Source organism: Schistocerca americana, chromosome 7, assembly GCF_021461395.2.
Source record: "Schistocerca americana isolate TAMUIC-IGC-003095 chromosome 7, iqSchAmer2.1, whole genome shotgun sequence".
Taxonomy (NCBI): Eukaryota; Metazoa; Arthropoda; class Insecta; order Orthoptera; family Acrididae; genus Schistocerca; species Schistocerca americana.
Genome location: NC_060125.1, coordinates 111,921,800 through 111,949,326, shown reverse-complemented (window position 1 = coordinate 111,949,326; position 27,527 = coordinate 111,921,800). Strand labels below are relative to the sequence as shown.

The window sequence follows — 27,527 nt, the reverse complement described above, 5'->3', positions numbered from 1 at the left end:
GATGCTGTGTCCCATCGCTCATGCGCTGACTATAACACCATGCTCAGACTCATTTAAATCTTGATAATCTGCCATTGTATCAGCAGTAACCGATGTAACACCTGTACCAGACACTTGTCTTATATAGGTGTTGCGGCTGGCTGGTGTGGCCGTGCGGTTCTAGGCGCTTCAGTCTGGAACAGCGTGACCGCTACGGTCGCAGGTTCGAATCCTGCCTCGGGCATGGATGTGTGTGATGTCCTCAGGTTAGTTAGGTTTAAGTAGTTCTAGGTTCTAGGGGACTGATGATCACAGATGTTAAGTCCCATAGTGCTCAGAGCCATTTTATATAGGTGTTGCCAACCGCAGTGCTGTATTCTGCCTGATTAAGTATCTTTGCATTTCAATATGCATGCCTATACCAGTTTCTTTGGTGCTTCAATGTATATGGAAGTAAAATTATATGTTAAGAAAAGCGTGCATATTGATGACAGGTACCCACAGCTCATCAGTGTTAGTGGTTTTGTGCTACCTTAAACCCGTCTGCGTTGAACTTGCACAGCATCTGTAGGTGCTTCAGTAGAACATCGTGCTCTAACTGTTTCTCTTTTTTGACGTAATGAATCGCTTGTAAATATGACTGCATAAAATATATGTCTCACCAGACTTTAAGGTTTTGAATCATGAACTTACTTTTCTGAACAAAGAGTCCATAAGAGATGCTGAGAGATATGTGGAACAAAAAAAGTGCATAATGTATTTTTGCTATTGCCAATAGGGCCTCTGCCTCCAACTGTGTGTGTAAATATGGTATGAAGACTTCAAAATTTTGTATATTACATACTGATATTGCTTTTCATAAATTACTATTAGCTAGCTAGTCAATTATACTGGCTGAAACTCAAAATGCCTGGATCTTCTCAAAAACAGAACAGTGTAGAAAAACAAGGGCATATTAACTGACCATGAGACAAGTCAATCAATATAGTACAATGTAACAATGATATACTATTTTCCAGTTACCAAGCTTTTATTACATTTAATGCTGTAAGTTTGAGACTTCTGACTAATAAAACCTTTTATTAATTTTCTAGGTGTCACAGTTAGTTGTATCTGAAATCATTCGACGCTCAAATATGACTGCAAGAATTCAAGCTATTGAGAAGTGGGCCGCTGTAGCTGATATCTCACGGTGTTTACATAACTTCAATGGTGTTCTGCAAGTCTGTGCAGCCTTTACCAACAGTTCTGTATTCAGACTGAAGAAAACTTGGGAGAAAGTCTCAAAAACAGTATGTTGTATGTTAAAAGTCTTGACTTGTTAGAATAATATAACAAAGTGCAGAAGGGGTATCATATCACTGAATACTGAAAATGAAGCACTAGTTAATGCATTCTACATATGTTGAAAGGAGCCTGGTAACGATGTGCAGAATTACAGTCTTAAATATGCTGTTGGTTGCTGCCTGTATGTGAGATTCATTCATAACTATTTCTTTGATCTTGTGCTAGTCACCTCTACCTCCCTCTGACTCCACTCCTCATTTTCCTCTCTTTTCCATCTCCATTCACTCATTTGGTTATTTTGAGCTTACTCCTCCTTCTGTAGTTATCCTACATTACTAATGCAAAATACTATCCTCACAATCACTAGAATTATAAATTTCCTTTCTCTTTCCCATAAGCACTGATGCTCAAATTGTTATTGGCACTGAAAGCTGGCTAAAGCCAGAGATAAGCTCAGCTGAAATTTTTGCGAAGAACTTAACGTTGTTCCAAAAGGATAGGCTGAACACGGTGGCGGTGGTGTGTTTGTTACTGTTAGAAGTAGTTTGTCTTGTCGATTGAAGTAGATAATTCCTGTGATTTAGTATGGGCAGAAGTCATTGTTGGCAACTGGAATAAAACAGTAATTTTATCCTTTTACTGACCTTCGAATTCAGATAATACAATTGCTGGAAGGTTCAAAGAAAACTTGAGTTTGATTTCAAACATGTATCTGACTCATGTGATTATAGTTGGTGGTGACTTTAATTTACCCTCAATATGTTGGTGAAAATACATGTTTAGTCCCGGAGGTATACGTAAAACATCATATGGAATTACACTAAACACATTCTCTGAAAATTATTTCGAGCAGTTAGTTCATGAGCCCTTGCAAACAGTAAACAGTTGTGAAAACACCTTTGATCTCTTAGCAATAAAAATCTTGAGTTAATAATGAGCATCAAAATGGATACAGGGATTAGTGAACACAGGATTGTCATAGTGAGATTGAACATTGTAACACTCAAATCCTCCAAAAAGAAACAAAAAGAATACCTATTCAAAAAATCAGAAAAAAATTCACTTGATGCCTTCCTGAGAGACAATCTCCACTCCTTCCACATTAACAGTATAAATGTAGACCAGATGTGGCTTCAATTCAGAGAAATAGTATCAGCAGCAATTAAGAGATTTATACCAAATAAATTAAAAAACGACAGAGCTGATCCTCCTTGGTACACAAAACAGGTCAGAACACTGTTGCAGAAACAGTGAAACAAACATGCCAAATTTAAGCAAATGCAAAATCCCCAAGATTTGTGGTCTTTTACAGAAACTTGAAATTTAGTGCAAACTTCAATGCGAGATGCTTATAATAGTTTCCACAATGTAACTTTGTCTTGAAATCTGGGAGAAAATCCAAAGAGATTCTGGTCGTATGTGAAGTATGTTAGCGGCAAGACGCAATCAATGCCTTCTCTGTGTGATAGTAATGGAGATACTATCGAAGACAGTGCTGCCAAAGCAGAGTTACTAAACACAGCCTTCCAAAACGCCTTCACAAAAGAAGATGAAGTAAATATTCCAGAATTCTAATCAAGCACAGCTGTCAGTATGAATAATGTAGAAGTAAATATCCTCGGAGTACTGAAACAACTTAAATTGCTTAATAAAAGCAAGTCGTCTGGTCCAGACAGTATACAAATTAGGTTCCTTTCAGAGTATGCTGATGCAATAGCTCCATACTTAAGTCATATACAACAGTTTGCTCAATGAAAGATCCATACCCAAAGAGTGGAAAGTTGCGCAGTTCACATCAATGTTAAAGAAAGGTAGTAGGAGTAATCCACTAACTTATAATCCATTAAATTACAGGCCCGTATCATTAACCTCAATATGCAGCGGGATTCTGGAACATATATTTTGTTCGAACATTATCAATTACCTCAAAGAAAACGGTCTTTTGACACACAGTCAACATGGATCTAGAAAACATCATTCTTGTGAAACACACCTAGCTCTTTATCTGCATGAAGTGTTGAGTGCCATTGACAAGGGATTACAGATAGATTTTGTAGTTTTGGATTTCCGGAAGGCTTTTGACAGTATACCACACAAGCAGCTCGTAACGAAGTTGTGTGCTTATGGAATGTCATCTCAGTTATGTGACTGGATTTGTGATTTCCTGTCAGAGAGGTCACAGTTCATAGTAATTGATGGAAAGTCATAGAGAAAAAAACTAGTGATTTCTGCCATTCCCCAAGGTAGTGTTATAGGCCCTTTGCTGTTCCTTGTCTATATAAACGACTTGGGAGACAATCTGAGAAGCTGTCTTAAGTTGTTTTTTGATGATGCTGTCATTTATCAACTAATAAAGTCATCACAAGATCAAAACAAATTGCAAAACAATTTAGAAAAGATACATGTATGGTGCGAAAATTGGCAGTTGAACCTAAATAACGAAAAGTGTGAGGTCATCTGCATGACTGCTAAAAGGAATCTGTTAAACTTCAGTTACGTGATATATCAGACAAACCTAAAGGCCGTAAATTCAACTAAACATCTAGGAATTACAATTACGAATAACTTAAATTGGGAGAAACACATAGAAAATATTGTGGGGAAGGGTAACCAAAGACTGCGTTTTATTGACAGGACACTTAGAAAATGTAACAGACCTACTAAGGAGACTGCCTACACTGTGCTTGTCTATCCTCTTTTAGAATACTGAGTACATAGAAAAAGTTCAAAGAAGGTCAGCACTTTTTGTACTGCCGCAAAATATGGGAGAGAGTGTTACTGAAATGATACAGGATTTGGAGTGGACGTCATTAAAACAAAGATGTTTTTCATTGTGCCAGAATCTTCTCACGAAATTTCAATCACCTACTTTCTCCTCCAAAAGTGAAAATATTTTGTTGACACCGGCCGTCATAGGGTAAATGATCAGAATGATAAAATAAGGGAAATCAAAGCTTGAACGGAAAGATATAGATGTTTGTTCTTTCCGCACGCTATACAAGATCGGAATAACAGAGATTTGTGGTTCGATGAACCATTTGCCAGGCACTTAAATGTGATTTGCAGAGTATCCATGTAGATGTAGTTGTAGTAAGTTTGGTGAATGGTATTCTGCTTTATTACATTTTCTCACCTTGCCTGTTACACTGTTGTCTCTTTAATTTTTTCATTTTTCCTCTGTAGTAACATTATCTGAGTCTTCTATTTTACTCAGACTTTATGAGTGACTGATAATTGGATGATGGTATCATCTCTGTGACAAACACGTCCTAACTTTATGAAATAATTAGAGGTATATTCACTATTCATTAGAGTCTACAACTCTTTCAACTTTCTTTCTGTCTATGATATTTTCTTTCTTATATAATTTTGAGCGCCATGTCATTGTCCTTATCACACTTCCAATCTTCAAATTTCTTTCAGTACTGTTATCTATCCAATAATAGGTATGTACTCAAGACTTTGGCTTGAATTTTTGATATTAATATCAATCAGATCACAGCTTCCTATCTGGATATAACTAATGTGTCTTGTTTAAGTTCACTATTCTCACTTATTCTCTCTACCTTGTAAAAATTTGTGGTTGAGGGTGTCAACTTGGGATAAGCCATTGTATCAAATGATCTGAGGAGCACTTAAAAAGTCATTCCATAACAATCTAATCAAAACTTTGTGTATAGTAAGCAGCATTAAATTATCTACAGTTAGAAATTGTAAAGAAAGATTTTTTTCTGTTTAATTACCTCCAGAGTTATCCAGGACATTTCACAATGCCTAAACATATTATGCTTTGGATTTCAGCAATTGCATTCTTTTAACACCCCTGTGGAGTTCCCTCCACAGTCATGCTGTTAAAGAAACACTTTTGCATAATAAACAGTGTTACCATGCTGAATGTCTTAAAACAATTCAGAAACATTGAATAAAACATAGCTAATTTATATACGTAATTTATGTGATATCTGTCAACATAACATCTTTCATAGTGTCTGTGTTTCTATAATTGGTTAAAGTTTCTTACCTGCTCCCTATTCTTATTGGTGTAATGTTCTTGAGCTATTTTGTTCATTGTTATTGTTTGTTAATTTTGCATGTTTTTAGTACTAAAACTATAATTATCAAGATGGTCACCATCCGTTTTTACTGACAGTCCTGGTTTTAATTATTGTTCCAAAAAATTATTAATGGTGTTCATTTGTATTTGCAGAGCTGTTGATGTTAGCATGTAAGATTGTATTTGAAGATAAATTTCTTAATCATTATAACTGTGTATTAGAAAATAAAAATAGCTTACCTCACCATTTTGCAAGGGAGGTGAACAGTAAATGTCTAGAGCTTTGTTTATGCACCACATCTTTATTGACTGACATAATCATGAGAACTTTTAACAGTGTAAAATTTATCATGCTACTAAAACTGATTGTAATTTACTTTTCACTCATAGGATCACATCTTTTTCTTCTTCTTCTTCTTCTTCTTCTTCTGTAGTCAACTTAAACTTATTGTGAACTGCATATCTCATGATCTCACTGTTGTTTTTTCCAAAGCTATTTCTGCCTGAGTGTTACTTGTAGTTCCAGAAATCCATGTACCTTGTTTCTGAGTGTGTTTCTGTTGTAATGGTACAAACAAATTTGACTTGTACTTAAGTGAAAATGACAAGTTTTCTGTTTGATTTGAAACTTCATTGGTAATCAACTCATCTTTTCAGCAAGTATAGCAATGACCTTTCATTTGATTCCTTTTGTTTCATTATTTGAGACTTGCACGCTTTTATTCGTCATTTGAAGATGAGTAAAGCTTCCTCTCTGGCTTCTTCCAAATTAGTGTTCTAGAATGAAAAGTGTCAAAGTTTGTTTTTCTTCTTTCTTCTTTGTTATAACACTGAAATTTACAAAATCTTTACTTCTGTATGTGACATACTGATAAACATTAAAAAATAGACTCTGGCCTGGTGACATCAACTGAAAGGTAACAATACTTTTTTCCTAGTGCAGTTGCACAAAGTGTCACTGGGACACTGTCATTTGTGGAATATGTGCTTTGTGGTGCTTCACAATTTCCACTGTTTTGACTGGGATAAACTGATGCTAGACTGTTCACCTTTGGTACACTAAAGTAGGAGGTGTCCTCAAACAGTCCAAGTGAAAAATCCAAGTATTTTGTATATTTATTTACATACATATACCGATTTCTGATATTTCCTTTATGTATTAATGAGAGCACATGGTGTCAGTGATATTCACATGGAAAATCTAATTCCTAACATTATATCTAAAATGTAAACATGTTTTTCATGTTAATTATCTCATAACTCATGCATATGTCATAATATATTGTTTAATTCAAATGGTGTGTACTGGTACTGAGAGAATAGCATTTCATGCTACATCATCAGTTGTGATCTATATTTGTGCTTTATACAACTTTTGCAATAGAATCCTCATTCACACAATTGTTTTGCCTCATTTCAATGTATATCTACATGACTAAAGGCATATTTTTGAGAATTTTCAGAAATTTGCGAGTGGTGTTTATAACATAATTCATAGTAAATCAACATTTACAAATTACATTTGTACATTCTAGTGTGGCGTTTCTGATGATATGAATTTATGATAGATTTGAGAGTACCTTCACGGCTGAAATGTACAGTGGTAGAAATGAAATTAAGGAGACCTCTCATTTCAACCAGTGACAGCAATGCTGTAAAATGATATCATTCAGTCAATTTGTAGTGACTGTGTTCCCTGTTGTTTTCAAAATAATGGATGTTCTTTTTTATAGGCCAAACATTTCATGGTCTCAGCCAGGTTAATGAAAATTATTCATTGATTAATTTGACAACTTTCTGGACTGAGTGAGTAACTATAAGTGTTTCCATATACTGTTCTTATTTCTAATACAGATTCCCTTAACAGAGTTGTTGGTTTTAAAGAGAGATATTTCATTAAAGAATAGATATACTAAGAAGTATTAGTTAGTATATCGAGTTCTCTGTACAGGCTTCAGATAGACGTACTTCAATTCACTCCACAAATAGTTCATTTGACACACTGTTGGTTTTGGAAAATTTAATCTTAGTTTGATGAAGTACCCCAGTGATACCTTACGGCATTAGGGCAGGATAATATGCCAGTATTTCAGCCTCATGCCAGCAATGTCTAACAACATTTGCATTGTAAGCAACTGGTAAAATGAAATGATGGACAATCCTGAGTGGAATGTTACAGTGAAGTAGGGGAGATGGCAACTCAATAGAGAAGGCATTGAATAATAGACAGGCTAGTTCAACAGTGGATTACACTGTTGGACAAAGTCCTTCCTGAGATATTTGTGGGGGGGGGGGGGGGGGGATGTGGACCACACACACATTCATACCTGGGCAGCTCACACACATAGTCACTGCATCGGGCACTCATACTTAAATGCAGTGAGCTTTGATTTCATCTGGGGTGGATAGTGGTGATGCAGAAGAGGTGTGAGATGAGAAGGGGAGGTGGATTGTGGCAAAATGAGATTGAGTGCTAGTTGATCCTGTAGTACTTGGAGGTGGTGGGCTTCTAGGTTGCAGCATTGGGACATGGAAACAGAGAAGGGAAAATGACTGTGCAGGTGCACTGGGAGAGGGGGGGGGAGGGGGATAATAAGTATGTGTGATGTTAGAGTGGGAGCAGGCAGGTGGGGACAGTGACTAGTGAAGGTTGAGGTCAGGGGGTTACAGGAATAATAGATGTGTTGTAGGGAGAATTTCTGCCTGAGTAATTCAGTAAGGTAGGTGTTCGTGGGAAGAATCCAGATTGCACAGATTGTGAAGCAGTCATTGAAGTGAAGCACACAGTGTTGTGTGGGATACTCAGCAACTGGAAAACTGAGCTTAATTTTCAGTTACGTGATGGATAGTCCAGCTGTCTCTTGGCCACGGTTTGGGGTGATCATTCATGTGGACAGACAGCTTGTTAGTAATTATGCCCATCTAGAATGTCACACGATGTTTCCATGTAAGTCAGTCGACCACGTAGCTGCTTCTACAGTTCTACAGGTGTCCTTGCCTCTTTGGGGTAGGAGATGCCTGTGACAGGACCGGAGTGGGTGGTACTGGGAGGACGCATGGAACAGATCACGGGGGAGGGGTAGGGATGGACAAGGATATTGTATAGTTTGGTTGGGTAGCAGAATACCACTGTGGGAGGATTGAGGAGGATATTTCTCATTTCAGGGTACAACAAAAGGTAGTCAAAGCCCTAGTGGATAATGTGATTCAGTTGTTCCATTTTTGGGTGGTACTGAGTCATGAGAAGGCTCTCCTTTGTGCCCAGTTCATATGTATGTTTGGAACGGTAGGTGACTGAGGAGACAAGGTGTGAGAGGACTGTTTGTAGACAAGGTATGGGGGGGGGGGGGGGGGCATAACTTTTGATCTGAAAAGGCCTCAGCGAGACCCTTGGCAGCTGGTAATGTTGCTGTTCAAAGCCCATTAATATACAAAAGCAAAAATAAGGATGCTACAATGAACACAATCAGAATCACTTACAGAGTGTCTCCGTTGTTAGTTGGCATCACCTTTGAGGCGCTTATTATCATGGTTAGCATTGCTTTTGTTCATATTGTGATCTGCATCTGATACCTGGTTTCCAGTTTTTATTCCAGACTGAAGCTGTGTGTTCACTTCTCTTTACTTGTAATGATACACAACAGGAGGGCTTAATCCTGATTAGAGAAGTATTGTACATTCTTGCTTAGATAGGTATTCTCGCATACCTTTATCTTTTAATCAGGCCTAGAATTCACTGACAAATAACCAAAATCAATGGTGTTTCACAAATTAACTGGTGAAAGATGAAACTGCAGCTCAAGGTGATATAAGGCCAAACATCCACATTTTTGTACCATTGCAAAAGTAGAATTAATGAGAAGTAACGCTACTATTCATCTTAAATGGTAATTCTCCAAAATGTAGAACAAATGATATGGCATAAATGAAACACAAAAACATCTTTACAGTCTCATTATGTATATTACATAACTTCTGGTGCCTGGTTTCCTTACCCAAAATGAATTTTTTCAAGGACATCATCTTTCCACCACTGACTGTAATATTTTATTTTTTCAATACGTTGTTGCAATTTCAGCACTTGGCAGTAGCCATAGTTCCAAAATTGACATTAAAGTCAACAGCAAAGAGATGATGCCCTTCAAAAAATCTGTAATGGTCAAAAGGAAAACTCCCTTTAGAAAATTATGAAACTGCAAGACAGAATAGCTGACCAGTACTTAGATTCAGCAGGTGGAAGTTTAGCACTGCTGATAAAAGTACACGAAACTATCTTAGCTTTTGGTAATATTGGGCCTAGTTTCTTCCGTGGGGAGGATAGGTCTAGGTTGGGAAAGATAAAAAAGAAGCTTTTGGTAATATTGGGCCTAGTTTCTTCCGTGGGGAGGATAGGTCTAGGTTGGGAAAGATAAAAAAGAAAGGGAATATCAGTAACACAGGAATTATTGGGGGTTATCCCCTCATCTAGGGCTCTGAATGATCGACCCTTTCTCCAACCCACCCCTCTGTCTATTGGCAGTACTAAAAAAGTCACCGTTTGAAGATAATCACTGGTCAACCATTCTTCCTCATAATTTCTTTTTTATTTTTGCTCTGGTGATTATTTCTTTTGATGCAGATAACTGCTCTTTAGGCATCTGCTTCTGTTTTGTCAATATGGTTACTTCTGCAATACTCAAGTGTCATCTTTTTCATCATTTGGTGAGGTCCTTACTTCTTGGGTCAGCCCGAAAGGCGACGTCATGAACACTTGTGCGATGGCGAGCCTCTAAGGGCTGCTCGTACTGTGGACAAAGGTTGCAACAAGACTGAGGTGCCCACTTTAGAAAGTGTGGGCAAGTAAACATGGTGTTGCTATGAGCGCCATCTAGTATATAAAAAAAGATCTCAGCTGGAAAGATGACGTCATGTGGACAAGGGTTGCAACACCATGTTTATTTGCCCACACTTTCTAAAGTGGGCACCTCAGTCTTGTTGCAACCCTTGTCCACAGTATGAGCAGCCCTTAGCGGTTCGCCATCGCACAAGTGTTCATGACATCACCTTTCCGGCTGAGATCTTTTTTAATATGTGACTTGTAAGTACTGCATCTTTTTGAGTCCGTACAAACTTCAATTTTATTAATGTACTATATACCTAATGTTTTAGTACAGTTACTCTAATTCTGAAGATGACACTCATAGTAGCGTCGAAACCAGGTCAATTTTTACTTAATATTTGTGACCGAGGGCTTATTTGTTACAATATAAATCACTAGTGTAACAATGTGGCTGAAACCTGTTTGTCTAGCTATTAAGCATTACTGTGTAGTTTTATTTTGTACTGCACAATGGAAATTTCAGGTTGGAATATCAACAATATTAGGAACAGGATAGTTTTCTACTCACCATAAAGATGATGCATTGAGATGCAGGCAGCCACAATGATAAGAGTGTTACATAAACTACCAGTGATGGCGGTCATGTGTGTGTGGGATGTGCTTGCTTGTGTGAATGTGTGTGTGTGTGTGTGTTTTCTTTGCTGAGGTAGGCTTTGGCCAAAAGCTTTAATGCATAAAAGTCTTTTTATTGCACCTGCCTGCAACTCAGTGGATCATCTTTATTTCATTTTACTATGCTCATGTGGAGTAAGGACTTTACATTATAAATTACGGCTACCCAGAGAGCTTGAACCACTCTGAAAAGTGAAGTAGGAGGTATAGTTTCCTCATGTATTAAGAAGAAATGTAAATATAAACCATTCATACTCCTAAAGTTCGAAATGGCCAAGGTACTGAAGCATGCTGTGTGAACAGAAATTCATAGGAAGTGCACAGTAAAAGTCACAATGTACTGTGCTCCAGCTGGTGATTTCGAGTGGGCCATGAAGCAGTTAGATGCACTGTTAAAGTTTTCAAATTTGAAACAAAGTGATGTGATATTTAGCAGAGAATTTAATTTAGTTGTTCATGGCACATGTACATACTAAACTCTTTTGCTATTTCATCTAATTTAGCTCTCTCTCATAACAAGATTTATGGGAACCTGCATTGCTGCTATTAATATTTCAATAGACACTTCAAGACTGCAAAGCTTTGGTGATTGGATGATTTCTGGGGAAACTGGGAGAAAATACCCATAATATTTCTGGTCATGTTATAGTATTAAGGGAAAATCAACTTACTGGCTGTAGAATGAGAAACTCAAGTATTTAAGGTAGCTGGTACAATCAGGGATTCATATGATATTGTTCTAAATGAATACCTTTTACAGTTAGAAAGAGAACCAAATTGTGAGGATAATATCATTGATCTCCTCTCTATACAAATGGACCCAAACATTGATTCACTTAATGTAGAGCAGGAATTCAGTGATCATAAGGCCATTACAGCATCACTGATTACAGGTGACAATAGTACTATTACGAAAAATAGAAAGATATTCCACCATAGTAAAAGGAGTGTTGGGGGGAGAAAAACTGAAAATCATATTCAGTCATATTCAACCAGTAAGCTCTTAGATTAAGAATGCTTTTTGAAAATGTCTAGTATATGTGGACAAAGTTAAAGAGTGTGATACAATATGCCTTTAATTGGTATGTGCTAAACAAAGTTGTGATGAAAAGGAAACACCCATTGTGGTTCAACATCCGAGATAGTTGCTCAGAAAGCAATTAGAATCACATCACAGATTTAAATGTAGCCAAAGTGTTGCTGACAAACAAAATCTGAATGTATCCACAACAAGTCCAAAGAGAACCATGCAGAAAGTGTTCAGCAAATTCAAAAATAAAATTGGACATACCAATATCACAAAAATCACAATAATTTTTTATCTTACCTTATATCAATAAATACATTAAGGTGATTTATCTGGTCACTCAAGGACCATACCGGCATCAAAAGGCAGGAGATAGAAAGCAAAATGCTATATTTCATTTTCAGAAATTTTTACACTGACAAAAATTGTTTCATGACCTTAGGAGGAACTGTGCTATGAATATCAAAATGAAATAACAATTTAACGGAATACAGGATAGAAAGCCAACTAAACTCTTTCAACAGACAAACAGACAGATAGATTGAATCTTTCTGCTTCTGTGTAAAGTATGAGAAACAAATTATTTCTCTTACAGCATCACAGTATCACAGCTTGTTGGAGGAATGAAGCATTTGAACTGATTGGAACGAGATTGTAAAGTTCCCAATTAGTATGCACCAGTTTTTTATGTGCACATTTTGATAGGCCATATTGGTGGGATTGTGAGGTACAGTGAAACAGTGCACATTTTTCTAGTAAGGAAACACAAGCAAGCTTAAGGTCAGTCGCAAAAACCAAAGAAAAGATTTATCGTCAGAACATTCTTTAAAGGGTCAGTTAAATGGGATTAAGTAATCTTTCAACAGCCTCACTGTGAGAACCAAGTAATACATAAAACCACTGAACAATGACAGAAATAAGCATCTTGTGACTCCACGTGTAACAGGACAAAAGAATGATACAGGAGGTGCAACATAAATGATACACAGAACAACTGATGTGAGTTGTGCAAACTGAAAGAACATACAGGGATCAGCACTGCTCCGCACATGTCTAGGTGTGGGTTGCTTGTAGACAACGCAGCGTAGATTGTGCCATGTGGCTGGCCCACACTGATTCATTTGGCAGTCAATTTAAGTACACACACGTGGCGACACTGCATTATGCACACTATCATATACTAGTAGCAGGATACGATGTGCCTTTCCCTCACCAAAAGACAGCACCCGGGTGATGGAGGAAATGCTGGCAGCCCAACGAGAGACACGTCCGTCAGATCTGGAGCAGCAGCAGCAGATGTGTACAGCAGGAATGGGACAATATGCCGGGCAGACACCAGAGTGTATGGCTGAAACACGTGGAAGTGCGGGCTTGCACGGTGCCCGATGACAGCACCAGGGAGAAGGTGCTGTCACCATCTCTGCATTGCCATCAGCAAGCAGATCCCAGTGTGGGGGAGACGGTGCCGGACTGACTGGTGACAGTAGGTGAGACAGTGATGGCGAGGGTGCTAGTGGAGGCGGCCCAACCAGAATGGCAGGCTGTGGCAACAGATCTGAGGCTGGAGACGGATTCACACATGGCACTGGGAAGCTGGAACTCCAGTGCACTGCCCATGGAGGAGGCAGCCAGCAGAATGGGGACAACTCCACAGGAGGCAATGATGGACTCGAGGCAGAGGGCAGTGGGGCAGGCTCCGGCAACAGTGACTGCATGTGTGAACTGGTTTCTTCTGGCAGAGAGCAGGGTTGAAACTGATCAAACTGTTGTGCCACCAGCCCGTCGGTCTTATGGAGTCACAAAAACAGTGTCTCCAGTGACGGACGATAGTGCCGGTATCCACTCGGGCATGTGATCGATCCCCTGCCTTCTCACCAGCAATCCTGGCTCAGAGTGGCCAGATGAGCCCAACTGTGGCAGGTGCAGCACAGGCCGCAGAAGATGGAGAATTGTGCGTGGCTACCAGCCCTGAAGTTACTTGTCCGGGCTCCGCTCCCCAATAGGTGTGCAGTGGTAGGTGCTCAGAAAATGGAGAATCCTGTTGTACACTGAAGAATCCACAGCAGACTTTTTCATTTGGGACTTGAACATAGGCACTAGGGTGGAATGGCGTGATGGAAACAAAACAATTGAAATGTGTGGGATATGAATTAGGGCTACTTATCACAAACTAAGCTACAAGGCAACCCCTCAACGGGGAAAAAACCCTCAAAAGTGTATAAAATGTGACCTCAGCCGATGTCGATGCACGCCGGAGAATGTAATGAAACTGGGAAAGTACATCCAAAACCAAGAGCTGAGAAGAATTAGAGAAGGGACCCACAAACTCTACACGAAAGCGCTCCCGTGGCAGCTGTGGAGCAGGCCAAGGGGGACAGAGACACCCTGGGAGCATTAACTACACAAAACCTCAGTTTTTTCAACCTTCTGTCGTTTATTTGGCATTTGAGGTTCTGTGGATGGATTTCAACCTCTGCCAGACCGTGTCTCTGCTGTTATGTCTATACCTCACACCTCATCCTCAGAGGAGCTTGAGACATTCCTAACCTGATAGCATACTACCATAAAATCCTGCTGGGGTTGGCCCCATCAGCCCACCCATTGCATGCCTTCTTATGTAAGAATTTACCTTTTTGCTAGAGTCTGGACTGCATACGTACTTTTCAAATGTTGAAATCCAAACTATCCTTGTTTTCCTGCGTTCTCTTCGGACTAGCATGTAGTTTCGGTGCCTCATACCTCACAGTATAGCCTCAGCATGGTCCTATCACACTGATATGCTGATGACTCTGAACCGCCTGTTGCTTTTGCCTCTTAAATCTCTTACTTCACAGGCAGCATTACTCTCACATGGAAATAGAGGTTCCTTCCATAGTCTATGCACTCCAGAAATTGCATGTTTTTTGTATGGCTCCAAGTGTCATCTTATTACTGACCATAAACTCTTGGTTTCCTTGTTTAGCTCTCACAGCTACTTGCCTCACAAGGTAGCACACTCTAACATTTTGACGACATGAGAAGCAGTGCGAAACTGGATTGCATTCAAAATTGGCACCTCCCTCTCATCAGTTGACTTACTTGATGTGTCTAGCCGATCCTTTTCTCTGGATAATCAGCTAGCTCGATATTCCAAAACATCTTCTCCAAAGATCTCGCTTGTTATAGGAATTTAAAAGGCTCTACTTTTGAAATAATAGGTTACTCACTGAATACTTGCAGTTCAATGACAATATATTTTCAACCATCACAAAAAATAACATTGCCATTTTTCGTATAAACATTTAAACTTGAGCAAGTCAAGTTAGTCATCAAACATTAGAATTCATTAAACACAGTTTAGTGTCTGAATAATGTTTGAACATGACATACATCTTGCTTCATTCAGAGGTAAGACATGAAGTAAGTAAAAGTCTATGATCAATTGTTCGTTTGTCTTTCTTACAATAATCACAGTACCAAAAACCACAAAATATTGCACAGACACTCCTTGTCCTTTTAATACAGCTTCCAAGACACAACCGGCAAACACTTCTTGGCGCCGCTTGTCTGACGCAGCTCCTGTCTTCCCATGATAAACGTCAATCCTACACACACAGACATGTGTTGCGCAGTATATAGCCTCCCTCTCACACTTATCTTTTAAATATCACGTGTTCGAGGCGGCAGAAGGTCGAGTGGTTCCAGAATTTGTGTGTAAATTCATGAGCACTACGACACCACCTACAACACTGGGTGCTGTTCTTGTCTCCCTGCAATTAAAAAATCGATTTTTGGCCTTTGTCTGAATGTGCCAATGTGAATGCTTTGTCCTGCCTTCCTGTGGGTCCTTATCCCAAATTTGATTATGAAGAATTCCTTTGCTTGTGTCTTGATATTGAAATGCAGGCTGCAGTTGAGGGTTTGCCAATCACAAGCTCACACATAGAAGCTGCCATTTCATACAATCCGGTTCTCCACGAGGAGGTTTGGTTGGTTCAACAGGGCTGGCCAGATTAACTGCTGGGTCAGGCTTTGGGCCTCCTGTGCAATTACTTTTCCTAAAGGTATCACTTCACTGCTTTTGACAGTGTTTGCTGTTGTCCACAAAAGACACCTTTCCCAGAGTAGTCATTTCTCATGTTTTATGCTATGAGGTTCTATGCCTTCTCCAACTGGGCCATTTGAGAGCTAAACTGCTAGCTAGGAGGTATGATTTTTGGTCAGGGATTGATTGATTTTGTCATGGCTTGTGGTCAGTTTGCCCGAGAACAGGCAGCCCCCAGGGTGTCCTGTCCCCCTGGCCTGCTACACCCCAGTCGTGTAGTCTTTGTGGGCCTCTTCTTGAAATTCTATTGGCTCTTGGTCATGGATGCATTTTCCCAGTTTCCTTACATTCTCCAGTGTGCATTGACTTCAGATTAGGTGTTAATTCATATACTTTTGAGGGTTTTTTTTTTCCTATTTTGCCTTGTAACTTAGTTTCCTGTAATGGTCCACAATTCATTTCCCACACCTTTCAGTTATTTTGTTTCTGTCATGGCATTCATCATGTTATGGCTCTGCCATTCCACCCACAATCAAATGGTGAGGCAGAATGAGTAGTGCATACATTTAAGTTCCAAATGAAACAGTTTGTTGTGGATTCTTCATTGGACCTGTTGTTTTATGCCATTATTGTTTAGAGGTGTATGAATAAAGCCATGTTTGTGTTACTTGGATGAGTTTTACTATTTAGTTGTTACACATAATCATTATATGTGATGTAAAAATAGCTTCAACATAAACTTTGAGTCCTAGTATTAAGTTCAGAGGGGTACTATGTATTCTGGTGCAAACGTAGATTCCAGATACTTGCCAATTCTAAGCATGATCTAAAAAACAAACTAATAGTACAAGTGTAGGCATGATACACATAAATCATCTTAGTTTCAGTTATTGAATATTTCTGTTAGTAATATGGTGTACATGGTAGTATGACATATAGTAATATATGTGATAATTTTTGTTAGTAATATACTCCACATGGAAGTATGACGTATAATAATATACATAATAATTTACATAACATAGAATGCCTCCTTAGTTACTGTGCGTTAGTCGTTTCTTTCTCTTGACATGTATCGTTGACTTACATGACTCACATACAAATTAATCAATAAGCATATTACAGGGAAACTATGTTTTTTTCATTGAGAGAAGCAGCTTATTGGGTACTGAAAGTATTTATTTACTGGCCTATTAAACATAAACATAATAAGCCCCATTCTCGGGTTGACATAACTGAACTCTATCCTGATACTGCCGCACAGGGTAGCCACGTGGTCTGAGACATCTTGTCACAGTCCCTGTGGCATGTAGAAATTGTTTTCACATGTGATTGTATTTTCCATTAATGGCTTCATTCCTATTACTGAGTGTTCTCCATTAAATTGGGGATGAGTGAGTAAGAAGCATCAGATTTTTAAGGAGTTCTTTTTGTGTTCATTTGATGGATTACTGGATATTTATGGCAATTAGAATATCCCTTGTGTCTTTATGCAATTTTTAAGTATCTTCTGAATCTTTAGAGCATTTTTTAAACTTGTTGTTATTCTAGCAAGCAAATAATTCCAAAATCAATAAAATGATAGAAAGATTGTATGAAATTCATGATTTCTGTAGCCAGCTTTGCCTGAGACCTGACTTATATCACAGAGGTACACAAGATGGCACAGACATCCATGAACCACCTCCATTCCCTTTGCAAGATACTGTTACTGTGCAGTTGTCATTATATATAGCCTTCCAAGAATTCCTCACATCCACATTGCTTCACAATCCTTCCTCAGGTCCCTACAATATGACCCTAACCTATCCTCTGCAGGACTCCAGGCTCTAGGTTCCCTAAAAGCTGATGACTCCATCATTATCATCTCAGCAGACAAAGAATCTACCACTGTGGTAATTGAACAAAAGATGTATGTTAGTGAAGGTCTACACCAGCTGTCTGATACCTCTACATACTGCATCTGCCATCAAGAAACCATCCCTGTGATTCAAACTGATCTGCAGTTCCTCCTTAAAACCTCAGGCCCCTCACAAGGACTAACACCTCAATCCATAGGAGTCCTCTCCCTTCCCAAACTACACACCCTCACATTTTACCTTTTTGCTAAGATCCACACACCTTCCGACTCACCTTAATCAGCTTTATAATTACCAACAACTACTTCACCTTTGAGGGGCAGACATACAATCAGATCAGGGGTACAGCCATGGGAAGCAGGATGGCTCCTTCCTATGCCAACTCTTTTGTGGGTCACTTGCAGAGAGCTTTCCTGGGATCCATAAGTCTTCAGCCCTGGTTTGGTTTAGATACAGTGATGACATCTTTACCATATGGACTTGTGGTGAGATTGACCTGCTAAAATTCCTGGAATCTGTGAGGACCTTCTCCCAATCAAATTTCACGTGGTCCTATTCTAAATCCCATGCCACTTTCCCTGATGTTGATCTTGTCCTCACCAAAAGCCAGCTACACCCTTCTGTCCACATTAAACCTACCAACAAACAACAGTACTTACATTTTGACCCTTGCCATCCTTAGCTTGTCAAATGTTTCCTTCCATACAGCCTTGGCATAAAGGCAAACGTATTTGTTTGTACGCAAACTCTTTACAGCAGTACACCACCATTCTCACCTCAGCCTTCACTGCACGTAATTACCCCACCAGCCTAGTTAAAAAGCAGATATCCTGGGTCATCACATCCAATCCTGGTACTGCTGATCCCTCCAAAAAACAACTTCAGAGCACACCATTGGTGACTCAGTATTATGCTGATCTGGAATGTGTTAATCAGCAACTTCGACAGGGCCATAACTTCCTAAGATCACGTCCTGAAATGAGATCCATTCTCTCTGAAATTTTTCCCACCACATCTAGAATAGCTTTCCATTGCCCTCTGCAATATTCTTGTCAGACCCTATGCTCCTCCTGAACCCATCTCCCTATCCCTGTGACTGTTCGCACTGCAAGACTTGCCCTATGCACCCTACTACCACCAACTATAACAGTCCTGTAACTGGCAAAACATATATTATCAAAAGGAGAATCACCTGCAAAACGACACATGTCATATAACATCTGTTGTGTAAACACTATTCAGCCTTCTACATTGGCATGACTACCACCAAATTATCAATTAGGATGAATGTGCATAGTCAGAAGGTGTATACTGGCTGCTCGCAATATCCTGTTGCCGAACACGCTCTACAACATGATAGTCATGACCTCATCACCTGTTTCACCACATGTGCCATCTGGATTCTCCCCCCAGACACCAGTTTCTTAGAACTCTGGAGAGGTGGGAACTATTGCTGCAACATGTCCTTGGTCCTCGCCACCCATTTGGCCTTAATTTATGTTAATTTGTTCTGTTTCAGCATTTCTCCACTGTAACTACTCTTTGCATCACTCTATTTTAGTTTCCTTCATCTTTCATTGTCTTTCCCATCTATTTTTCACCCCCCCCCCCCTCCACCCCTCCTCGCCCGCCCCCTCCCACCACTCCCATCTCTGTTATGTACAATGCATTTAGCTTTTCACTCTTATTAACTCATGCATGATTTTTAAGCAGTAATCTCTGTCTGCATATTATCCTCTCTTCCACATTTAAGCTCTCTGGTTTTCAAATCGTCCAATCCAGTCCCCAACAATCAGTTTTTCCATCTCATCCCAAATGGTAAGTCTCCCTGACACATGGGACTTTCCCGAAATCTACCCCTTTTCCTAGACCTCTCCAGTCCTTTTCCATCACCCTTCTTCCTGCCCCCCTTCAACCCTTTTGCCTGAAGAAGGACCCATTGGCTCTGAAAGCTTACCAATTATAATCGTCTTTTGTGTGTGTTCTGCTGCTGCTTGGTGAGTAGATTTTTTTATCCATCCAATTAAATAATTTTGTCGATAATTGATTGTATTTGTTGTTCCATTCTAAAAACAAAGATGATGTGACTTACCAAATGAAAGTGCTGGCAGGTCGACAGACACACAAACAAACACAAACATACACACAAAATTCAAGCTTTCGCAACAAACTGTTGCCTCATCAGGAAAGAGGGAAGGAGAGGGAAAGACGAAAGGATATGGGTTTAAATACTTCTTAAAAAACCTTAATCCTACTCCCAACATCACCACTGCTGAAGCCCAGGCTATCCGTGATCTGAAGGCTGACCGGTCCATCGTCATTCTTCCGGCGGCCAAGGGTTCCATGACCGTGGTACTTGATCGTCGGGAGTATGTGGCTGAGGGACTGCGTCAGCTTTCAGATAACACCACATACAATGTTTGCCAAGGTAATCCCATTCCTGATGTCCAGCCGGAGCTTCAAGGAATCCTCAGAACCTTAGACCCCCTACAAAACCTTTCACCTGACTCCATCAACCACCTGACCCCACCGACACCCCGCACCCCTACCTTCTACCTTCTTCCTAAAATTCACAAACCCAATCATCCCGGCCGCCCCATTGTAACTGGTTACCAAGCCCCCACAGAACGTATCTCGGCCTACGTAGATCAACACCTTCAACCCATTACGTGCAGTCTCCCATCCTTCATCAAAGACACCAACCACTTTCTCAAATGCCTGGAATCCTTACCCAATCTGTTACCCCCAGAAACCATCCTTGTAACCATTGATGCCACTTCCTTATACACAAATATCCCGCACGTCCAGGGCCTCGCTGCGATGGAGCACTTCCTTTCACACCGATCACCTGCCACCCTACCTAAAACCTCTTTCCTCATTACCTTAGCCAGCTTCATCCTGACCCACAGCTTCTTCACTTTTGAAGGCCAGACATACCAACAATTAAAGGGAACAGCCATGGGTACCAGGATGGCCCCCTCGTACGCCAACCTATTCATGGGTCGCCTAGAGGAAGCCTTCTTGGTTACCCAGGCCTGCCAACCCAAAGTTTGGTACAGATTTATTGATGACATCTTCATGATCTGGACTCACAGTGAAGAAGAACTCCAGAATATCCTCTCCAACCTCAACTCCTTTGGTTCCATCAGATTCATCCGGTCCTACTCCAAATCCCATGCCACTTTCCTTGACGTTGACCTCCATCTGTCCAATAGCCAGCTTCACACGTCCGTCCACATCAAACCCACCAACAAGCAACAGTACCTGCATTATGACAGCTGCCACCCATTCCACACCAAACGGTCCCTTCCGTACAGCCTAGGTCTTCAAGGCAAACGAATCTGCTCCAGTCCGGAATCCCTGAAGCATTACACCAACAACCTGAAAACAGCTTACGCATCCCATAACTATCCTCCCGACCTGGTACAGAAGCAAATAACCAGAGCCACTTCCTCATCCCCTCAAACCCAGAACCTCCCACAGAAGAACCACAAAAGTGCCCCACTTGTGACAGGATACTTTCAGGGACTGGACCAGACTCTGAATGTGGCTCTCTAGCAGGGATCCTGCCCTGAAATGAGATCCATCCTTCATGAAATCCTCCCCACTCCACCAAGAGTGTCTTTCCGCCGTCCACCTAACCTTCGTAACCTCTTAGTTCATCCCTATGAAATCCCCAAACCACCTTCCCTACCCTCTGGCTCCTATCCTTGTAACCGCTCCCGGTGTAAAACCTGTCCCATGCACCCTCCCACCACCACCTACTCCAGTCCTGTAACCCGGAAAGTGTACATGATCAAAGGCAGAGCCACGTGTGAAAGCACCCACGTGATTTACCAACTGACCTGCCTACACTGTGATGCATTCTATGTGGGAATGACCAGCAACAAACTGTCCATTCGCATGAATGGACACAGGCAGACAGTGTTTGTTGGTAATGAGGATCACCCTGTGGCTAAACATGCCTTGGTGCACAGTCAGCACATCTTGGCACAGTGTTACACCGTCCGGGTTATCTGGATACTTCCCACTAACACCCACCTATGCCAACACTGGAGATGGGAACTTGCTCTTCAATATATCCTCTCTTCCCGTTATCCACCAGGCCTCAATCTCCACTAATTATAACTATATATATATATACGATATCAATATAATGGAAGGAAACATTCCACGTGGGAAAAATTATATATAAAAACAAAGATGAGGTGACTTACTGAACAAAAGCGCAGGCAGGTCGATAGACACACAAACAAACACAAACATACACACAAAATTCAAGCTTTCGCAACAAACTGTCTGCTTGTGTCTGTATATGTGTGGATGGATATGTGTGTGTGTGCGAGTGTATACCTGTCCTTTTTTCCCCCTAAGGTAAGACTTTCCGCTCCCGGGATTGGAATGACTCCTTACCCTCTCCCTTAAAACCCACTTCCTTTCGTCTTCCCCTCTCCTTCCCTCTTTCCTGATGAGGCAACAGTTTGTTGCCAAAGCTTGAATTTTGTGTGTATGTTTGTGTTTGTTTGTGTGTCTATCGACCTGCCTGCGCTTTTGTTCGGTAAGTCACCTCATCTTTGTTTTTTTATATATATATATATATATATATATATATATATATATATATATATATATATATATATATATATAGAGGGAAACATTCCACGTCAGAAAAATCTATAAAAAAAAACAAAGATGATGTGACTTACCAAACGAAAGCGCTGGCAGGTCGAAAGACACACAAACATACACACAAAATTCAAGCTTTCGCAACGAACTGTTGCCTCATCAGGAAAGAGGAAAGGAGAGGGAAAGACGAAAGGATGTGGGTTTTAAGGGAGAGGATAAGGAGTCAACCAATCCCGGGAGCGGAAAGACTTACCTTAGGGGGATAAAAGGACGGGTATACACTCGTACACACACACATATCCATCCACACGTATACAGACACAAGGAGACATATTTAAAGACTAAGAGTTTGGGCAGAAATGTCAGTTGAGGCAGAAGTGCAGAGGCAAAGATGTTGTTGAATGACAGGTGAGGTATGAGTGGCGGCAACTTGAAATTACCGGAGATTGAGGCCTGGTGGGTAACGGGAAGAGAGGATATATTGAAGAGCAAGTTCCCATCTCCGGAGTTTGGATAGGTTGGTGTTGGTGGGAAGTATCCAGATAACCCGGACGGTGTAACACTGTGCCAAGATGTGCTGGCTGTGCACCAAGGCATGTTTAGCCACAGAGTGATCCTCATTACCAACAAACACTGTCTGCCTGTGTCCATTCATGCGAATGGACAGTTTGTTGCTGGTCATTCCCACATAGAAAGCATCACAGTTGGTAAATCACGTGGGTGCTTTCACACGTGGCTGTGCCTTTGATCGTGTACACCTTCCGGGTTACAGGACTGGAGTAGGTGGTGGTGTGAGGGTGCATGGGGCAGGTTTTACACCAGGGGCGGTTACAAGGATAGGAGCTAGAGGGTAGGAAGGTGGTTTGGGGATTTCATAGGGATGAACTAAGAGGTTACGAAGGTTAGGTGGACGGCGGAAAGACACTCTTGGTGGAGTAGGGAGGATTTCATGAAGGATGGATCTCATTTCAGGGCAGGATCCCTGCTAGAGAGCCACATTCAAAGTCTGGTCCAGTCCCTGAAAGTATCCTGTCACAAGTGGGGCACTTTTGTGGTTCTTCTGTGGGAGGTTCTGGGTTTGAGGGGATGAGGAAGTGGCTCTGGTTATTTGCTTCTGTACCAGGTCGGGAGGGTAGTTATGGGATGCGTAAGCTGTTTTCAGGTTGTTGGTGTAATGCTTCAGGGATTCCGGACTGGAGCAGATTCATTTGCCATGAAGACCTAGGCTGTAGGGAAGGGACCGTTTGGTGTGGAATGGGTGGCAGCTGTCATAATGCAGGTACTGTTGCTTGTTGGTGGGTTTGATGTGGACGGACGTGTGAAGCTGGCTATTGGACAGATGGAGGTCAACGTCAAGGAAAGTGGCATGGGATTTGGTGTAGGACCAGGTGAATCTGATGGAACCAAAGGAGTTGAGGTTGGAGAGGATATTCTGGAGTTCTTCTTCACTGTGAGTCTAGATCATGATGATGTCATCAATAAATCTGTACCAAACTTTGGGTTGGCAGGCCTGGGTAACCAAGAAGGCTTCCTCTAGGCGACCCATGAATAGGTTGGCGTACGAGGGGGCCATCCTGGTACCCATGGCTGTTCCCTTTAATTGTTGGTATGTCTGGCCTTCAAAAGTGAAGAAGTTGTGGGTCAGGATGAAGCTGGCTAAGGTAATGAGGAAAGAGGTTTTAGGTAGGGTGGCAGGTGATCGGCGTGAAAGGAAATGCTCCATCGCAGCGAGGCCCTGGACGTGCGGAACATTTGTGTATAAGGAAGTGGCATCGATGGTTACAAGGATGGTTTCTGGGGGTAACAGATTGGGTAAGGATTCCAGGTGTTCGAAAAAGTGGTTGGTGTCTTTGATGAAGGATGGGAGACTGCATGTAATTGGTTGAAGGTGTTGATCTACGTAGGCCGAGATACGTTCTGTGGGGGCTTAGTAACCAGCTATAGTGGGGCGGCCAGTATGATTGGGTTTGTGAATTTTAGGAAGAAGGTAGAAGGTAAGGGTGCGGGGTGTCGGTGGTGTCAGGAGGTTGATGGAGTCAGGTGAAAGGTTTTGCAGGGGGCCTAAGGTTCTGAGGATTCCTTGAAGCTCCGCCTGGACATCGGGAATGGGATTACCTTGGCAAACTTTGTATGTGGTGTTGTCTGAAAGCCGACGCAGTCCCTCAGCCACATACTCCCGACGATCAAGTACCACAGTCGTCGAACCCCTGTCCACCGGAAGAATGACGATGGATCGGTCAGCCTTCAGATCACGGATAGCCTGGGCTTCAGCAGTGGTGATGTTGGGAGTAGGATTAAGGATTTTTAAGGATTGAGATGCAAGGCTGGAAGTCAGAAATTCCTGGAAGGTTTGGAGAGGGTGATTTTGAGGAAGAGGAGGTGGGTCCCGCTGTGACGGAGGACGGAATTGTTCCAGGCAGGGTTCAATTTGGATAGTGTCCTGGGGAGTTGGATCATTGGGAGTAGGATTAGGATCATTTTTCTTCATTGCAAAGTGATACTTCCCACAGAGAGTATGAGAGTAGGACAGTAAATCTTTGACGAGGGCTGTTCGGTTGAATCTGGGAGTGGGGCTGAAGGCGAGGCCTTTGGATAGGACAGAGGTTTCGGATTCGGAGAAAGGTTTGGAGGAAAGGTTAACTACTGAAGTAGGGTGTTGTGGTTCCAGATTGTGTTGATAGGTATTTTTAAGGTTTTGGAGGGAGTGGAGCTGGAAGTGGGAGATTGAGTAGATGGGAGGGACTGGGTTTTGAGATTGGATAGTTTTTTGAGGTGGAGGGTGGTATGCTGTTCTAATTTGTGGTTGGCCCGTAGGAGGATGCTCTGAACAGCCGGTGTGGATGTGGGAGAGGAAAGATTAAGGACTTTTATTGAGGATAGGAGTTGACAGGTGTGTTCATTGGCTAAGTTGATGTGTAGATGAAGGATTAGGTGGGTGAGGGCAATGGATTGTTCAGTTTGGAACTGGTATAGGGACTGATGGAAGGAAGGGTTGCAGCCAGAGATGGGAACTTTAAGTGTAAGGCCTTTGGGGGTGATGCCAAATGTTAGACAAGCCTGAGAAAATAGAATATGGGAGCGTAATCTGGCTAGGGCGAAGGCATGTTTGCGGAGGGAATGTAAATAAAACTTAATGGGGTCGTTGTGGGGGTGTTGTGAGGGTGACATGGTATTAGAAGGTGGAAAGTGTACCATGAGGCTGAAATGAAAATGAAAATAAAAGTATATGGGGAGAGATAAAGGTGGACTGGAAAGTAACTGGAGATCTGGTGTGAAAAAGGCGAAAAGGTGTTGGTTACAGCTGGGCTATGTTTGACTTGGGTTGGAAGACAACGATGTGCACAAAGATTAGGTGGTTGTGTTGCCGCCAAAACACGTTAAAGGACGGAGAAATTTGGGAAAATTTCGAAAAAACTGCGTGTAATGTATTAAAAGGAGTGGTTTTGTGGTGGTAGATTATGAAAATGAGGCTAACAATTGTCTGACGAAGAAATAATGACGTTAAAACCTATGGGAAGCGGCTAAAAATTATCAGTGATGTGGGAAAAACGGAAATGGAAATAAAGCGAAAGTTATTAGAAATAGCCGAAATGGTTGTTTAAAAGGTGAAAGGAACTGTTTGTGAACTAGAAACGGTGGATTTTATAGCAGCGGTAGTGTTGAAAGCAGCAAAAAAAAATTTTTTGGTTATGGTTTGGAAGTGGGTTACGTATTATTGAGTATATATAGGCGGGATAAAATTGTATAGCAGATTACGGTAAAAAGGAGAAGGTGAATACAAAGTGAAACTACTGGCAAAAACACAAAGAGAAAATAAGACGACAGGAAAGATTTCGAAATACAACAGTGACAATAACAAACGTAATTGTTGGGTTCAAATTAATGATATTAATATAATAGAGGGAAACATTCCACGTCAGAAAAATCTATCAAAAAACAAAGATGATGTGACTTACCAAACGAAAGTGCTGGCAGGTCGAAAGACACACAAACAACCACAAACATACACACAAAATTCAAGCTTTCGCAACAAACTGTTGCCTCATCAGGAAAGAGGGAAGGAGAGGGAAAGATGAAAGGATGTGGGTTTTAAGGGAGAGGGTAAGGAGTCATTCCAATCCCGGGAGCGGAAAGACTTACCTTAGGGGGAAAAAAGGACGGGTATACACTCGCACACACACACATATCCATCCACACATATACAGACACAAGCAGACATATTTAAAGAAAAAGAGTTTGGGCAGAGATGTCAGTTGAGGCAGAAGTGCAGAGGCAAAGATGTTGTTGAATGACAGGTGAGGTATAAGTGGCAGCAACTTGAAATTAGCGGAGATTGAGGCCTGGTGAGTAACGGGAAGAGAGGATATATTGAAGAGCAAGTTCCCATCTCCGGAGTTTGGATAGGTTGGTGTTGGTGGGAAGTATCCAGATAACCCGGACGGTGTAACACTGTGCCAAGATGTGCTGGCTGTGCACCAAGGCATGTTTAGCCACAGGGTGATCCTCATTACCAACAAACACTGTCTGCCTGTGTCCATTCATGCGAATGGACAGTTTGTTGCTGGTCATTCCCACATAGAAAGCATCACAGTGTAGGCAGGTCAGTTGGTAAATCACGTGGGTGCTTTCACACGTGGCTCTGCCTTTGATCGTGTACACCTTCCGGGTTACAGGACTGGAGTAGGTGGTGGTGGGAGGGTGCATGGGACAGATTTTACACCAGGGGCGGTTACAAGGATAGGAGCCAGAGGGTAGGGAAGGTGGTTTGGGGATTTCATAGGGATGAACTAAGAGGTTACGAAGGTTAGGTGGACGGCGGAAAGACACTCTTGGTGGAGTGGGGAGGATTTCATGAAGGATGGATCTCATTTCAGGGCAGGAGAGCCACATTCAGAGTCTGGTCCAGTCCCGTAAAGTATCCTGTCACAAGTGGGGCACTTTTGTGGTTCTTCTGTGGGAGGTACTGGGTTTGAGGGCATGAGGAAGTGGCTCTGGTTATTTGCTTTGTACCAGGTCGGGAGGGTAGTTATGGGATGCGAAAGCTGTTTTCAGGTTGTTGGTGTAATGGTTCAGGGATTCCGGACTGTAGCAGATTCGTTTGCCACGAAGACCAGGCTGTAGGGAAGGGACCGTTTGGTGTGGAGTGGGTGGCAGCTGTCATAATGCAGGTACTATTGCTT

The 27,527-nt window shown here is 41.4% G+C and overlaps 1 protein-coding gene across 1 annotated transcript in view; it reads left to right on the top strand.

Annotated features, from left to right (window-relative positions):
* Window positions 1-27,527, top strand: part of LOC124622752 (ras-specific guanine nucleotide-releasing factor 2-like) — an 898,440-nt gene that overhangs the window by 739,741 nt on the left and 131,172 nt on the right. Inside the window, exon 23 of the mRNA XM_047148541.1 lies at window positions 1,074-1,271. Coding sequence (XP_047004497.1) covers window positions 1,074-1,271 — 198 coding nt within the window. The remainder of the gene's footprint in view (window positions 1-1,073; window positions 1,272-27,527) is intronic.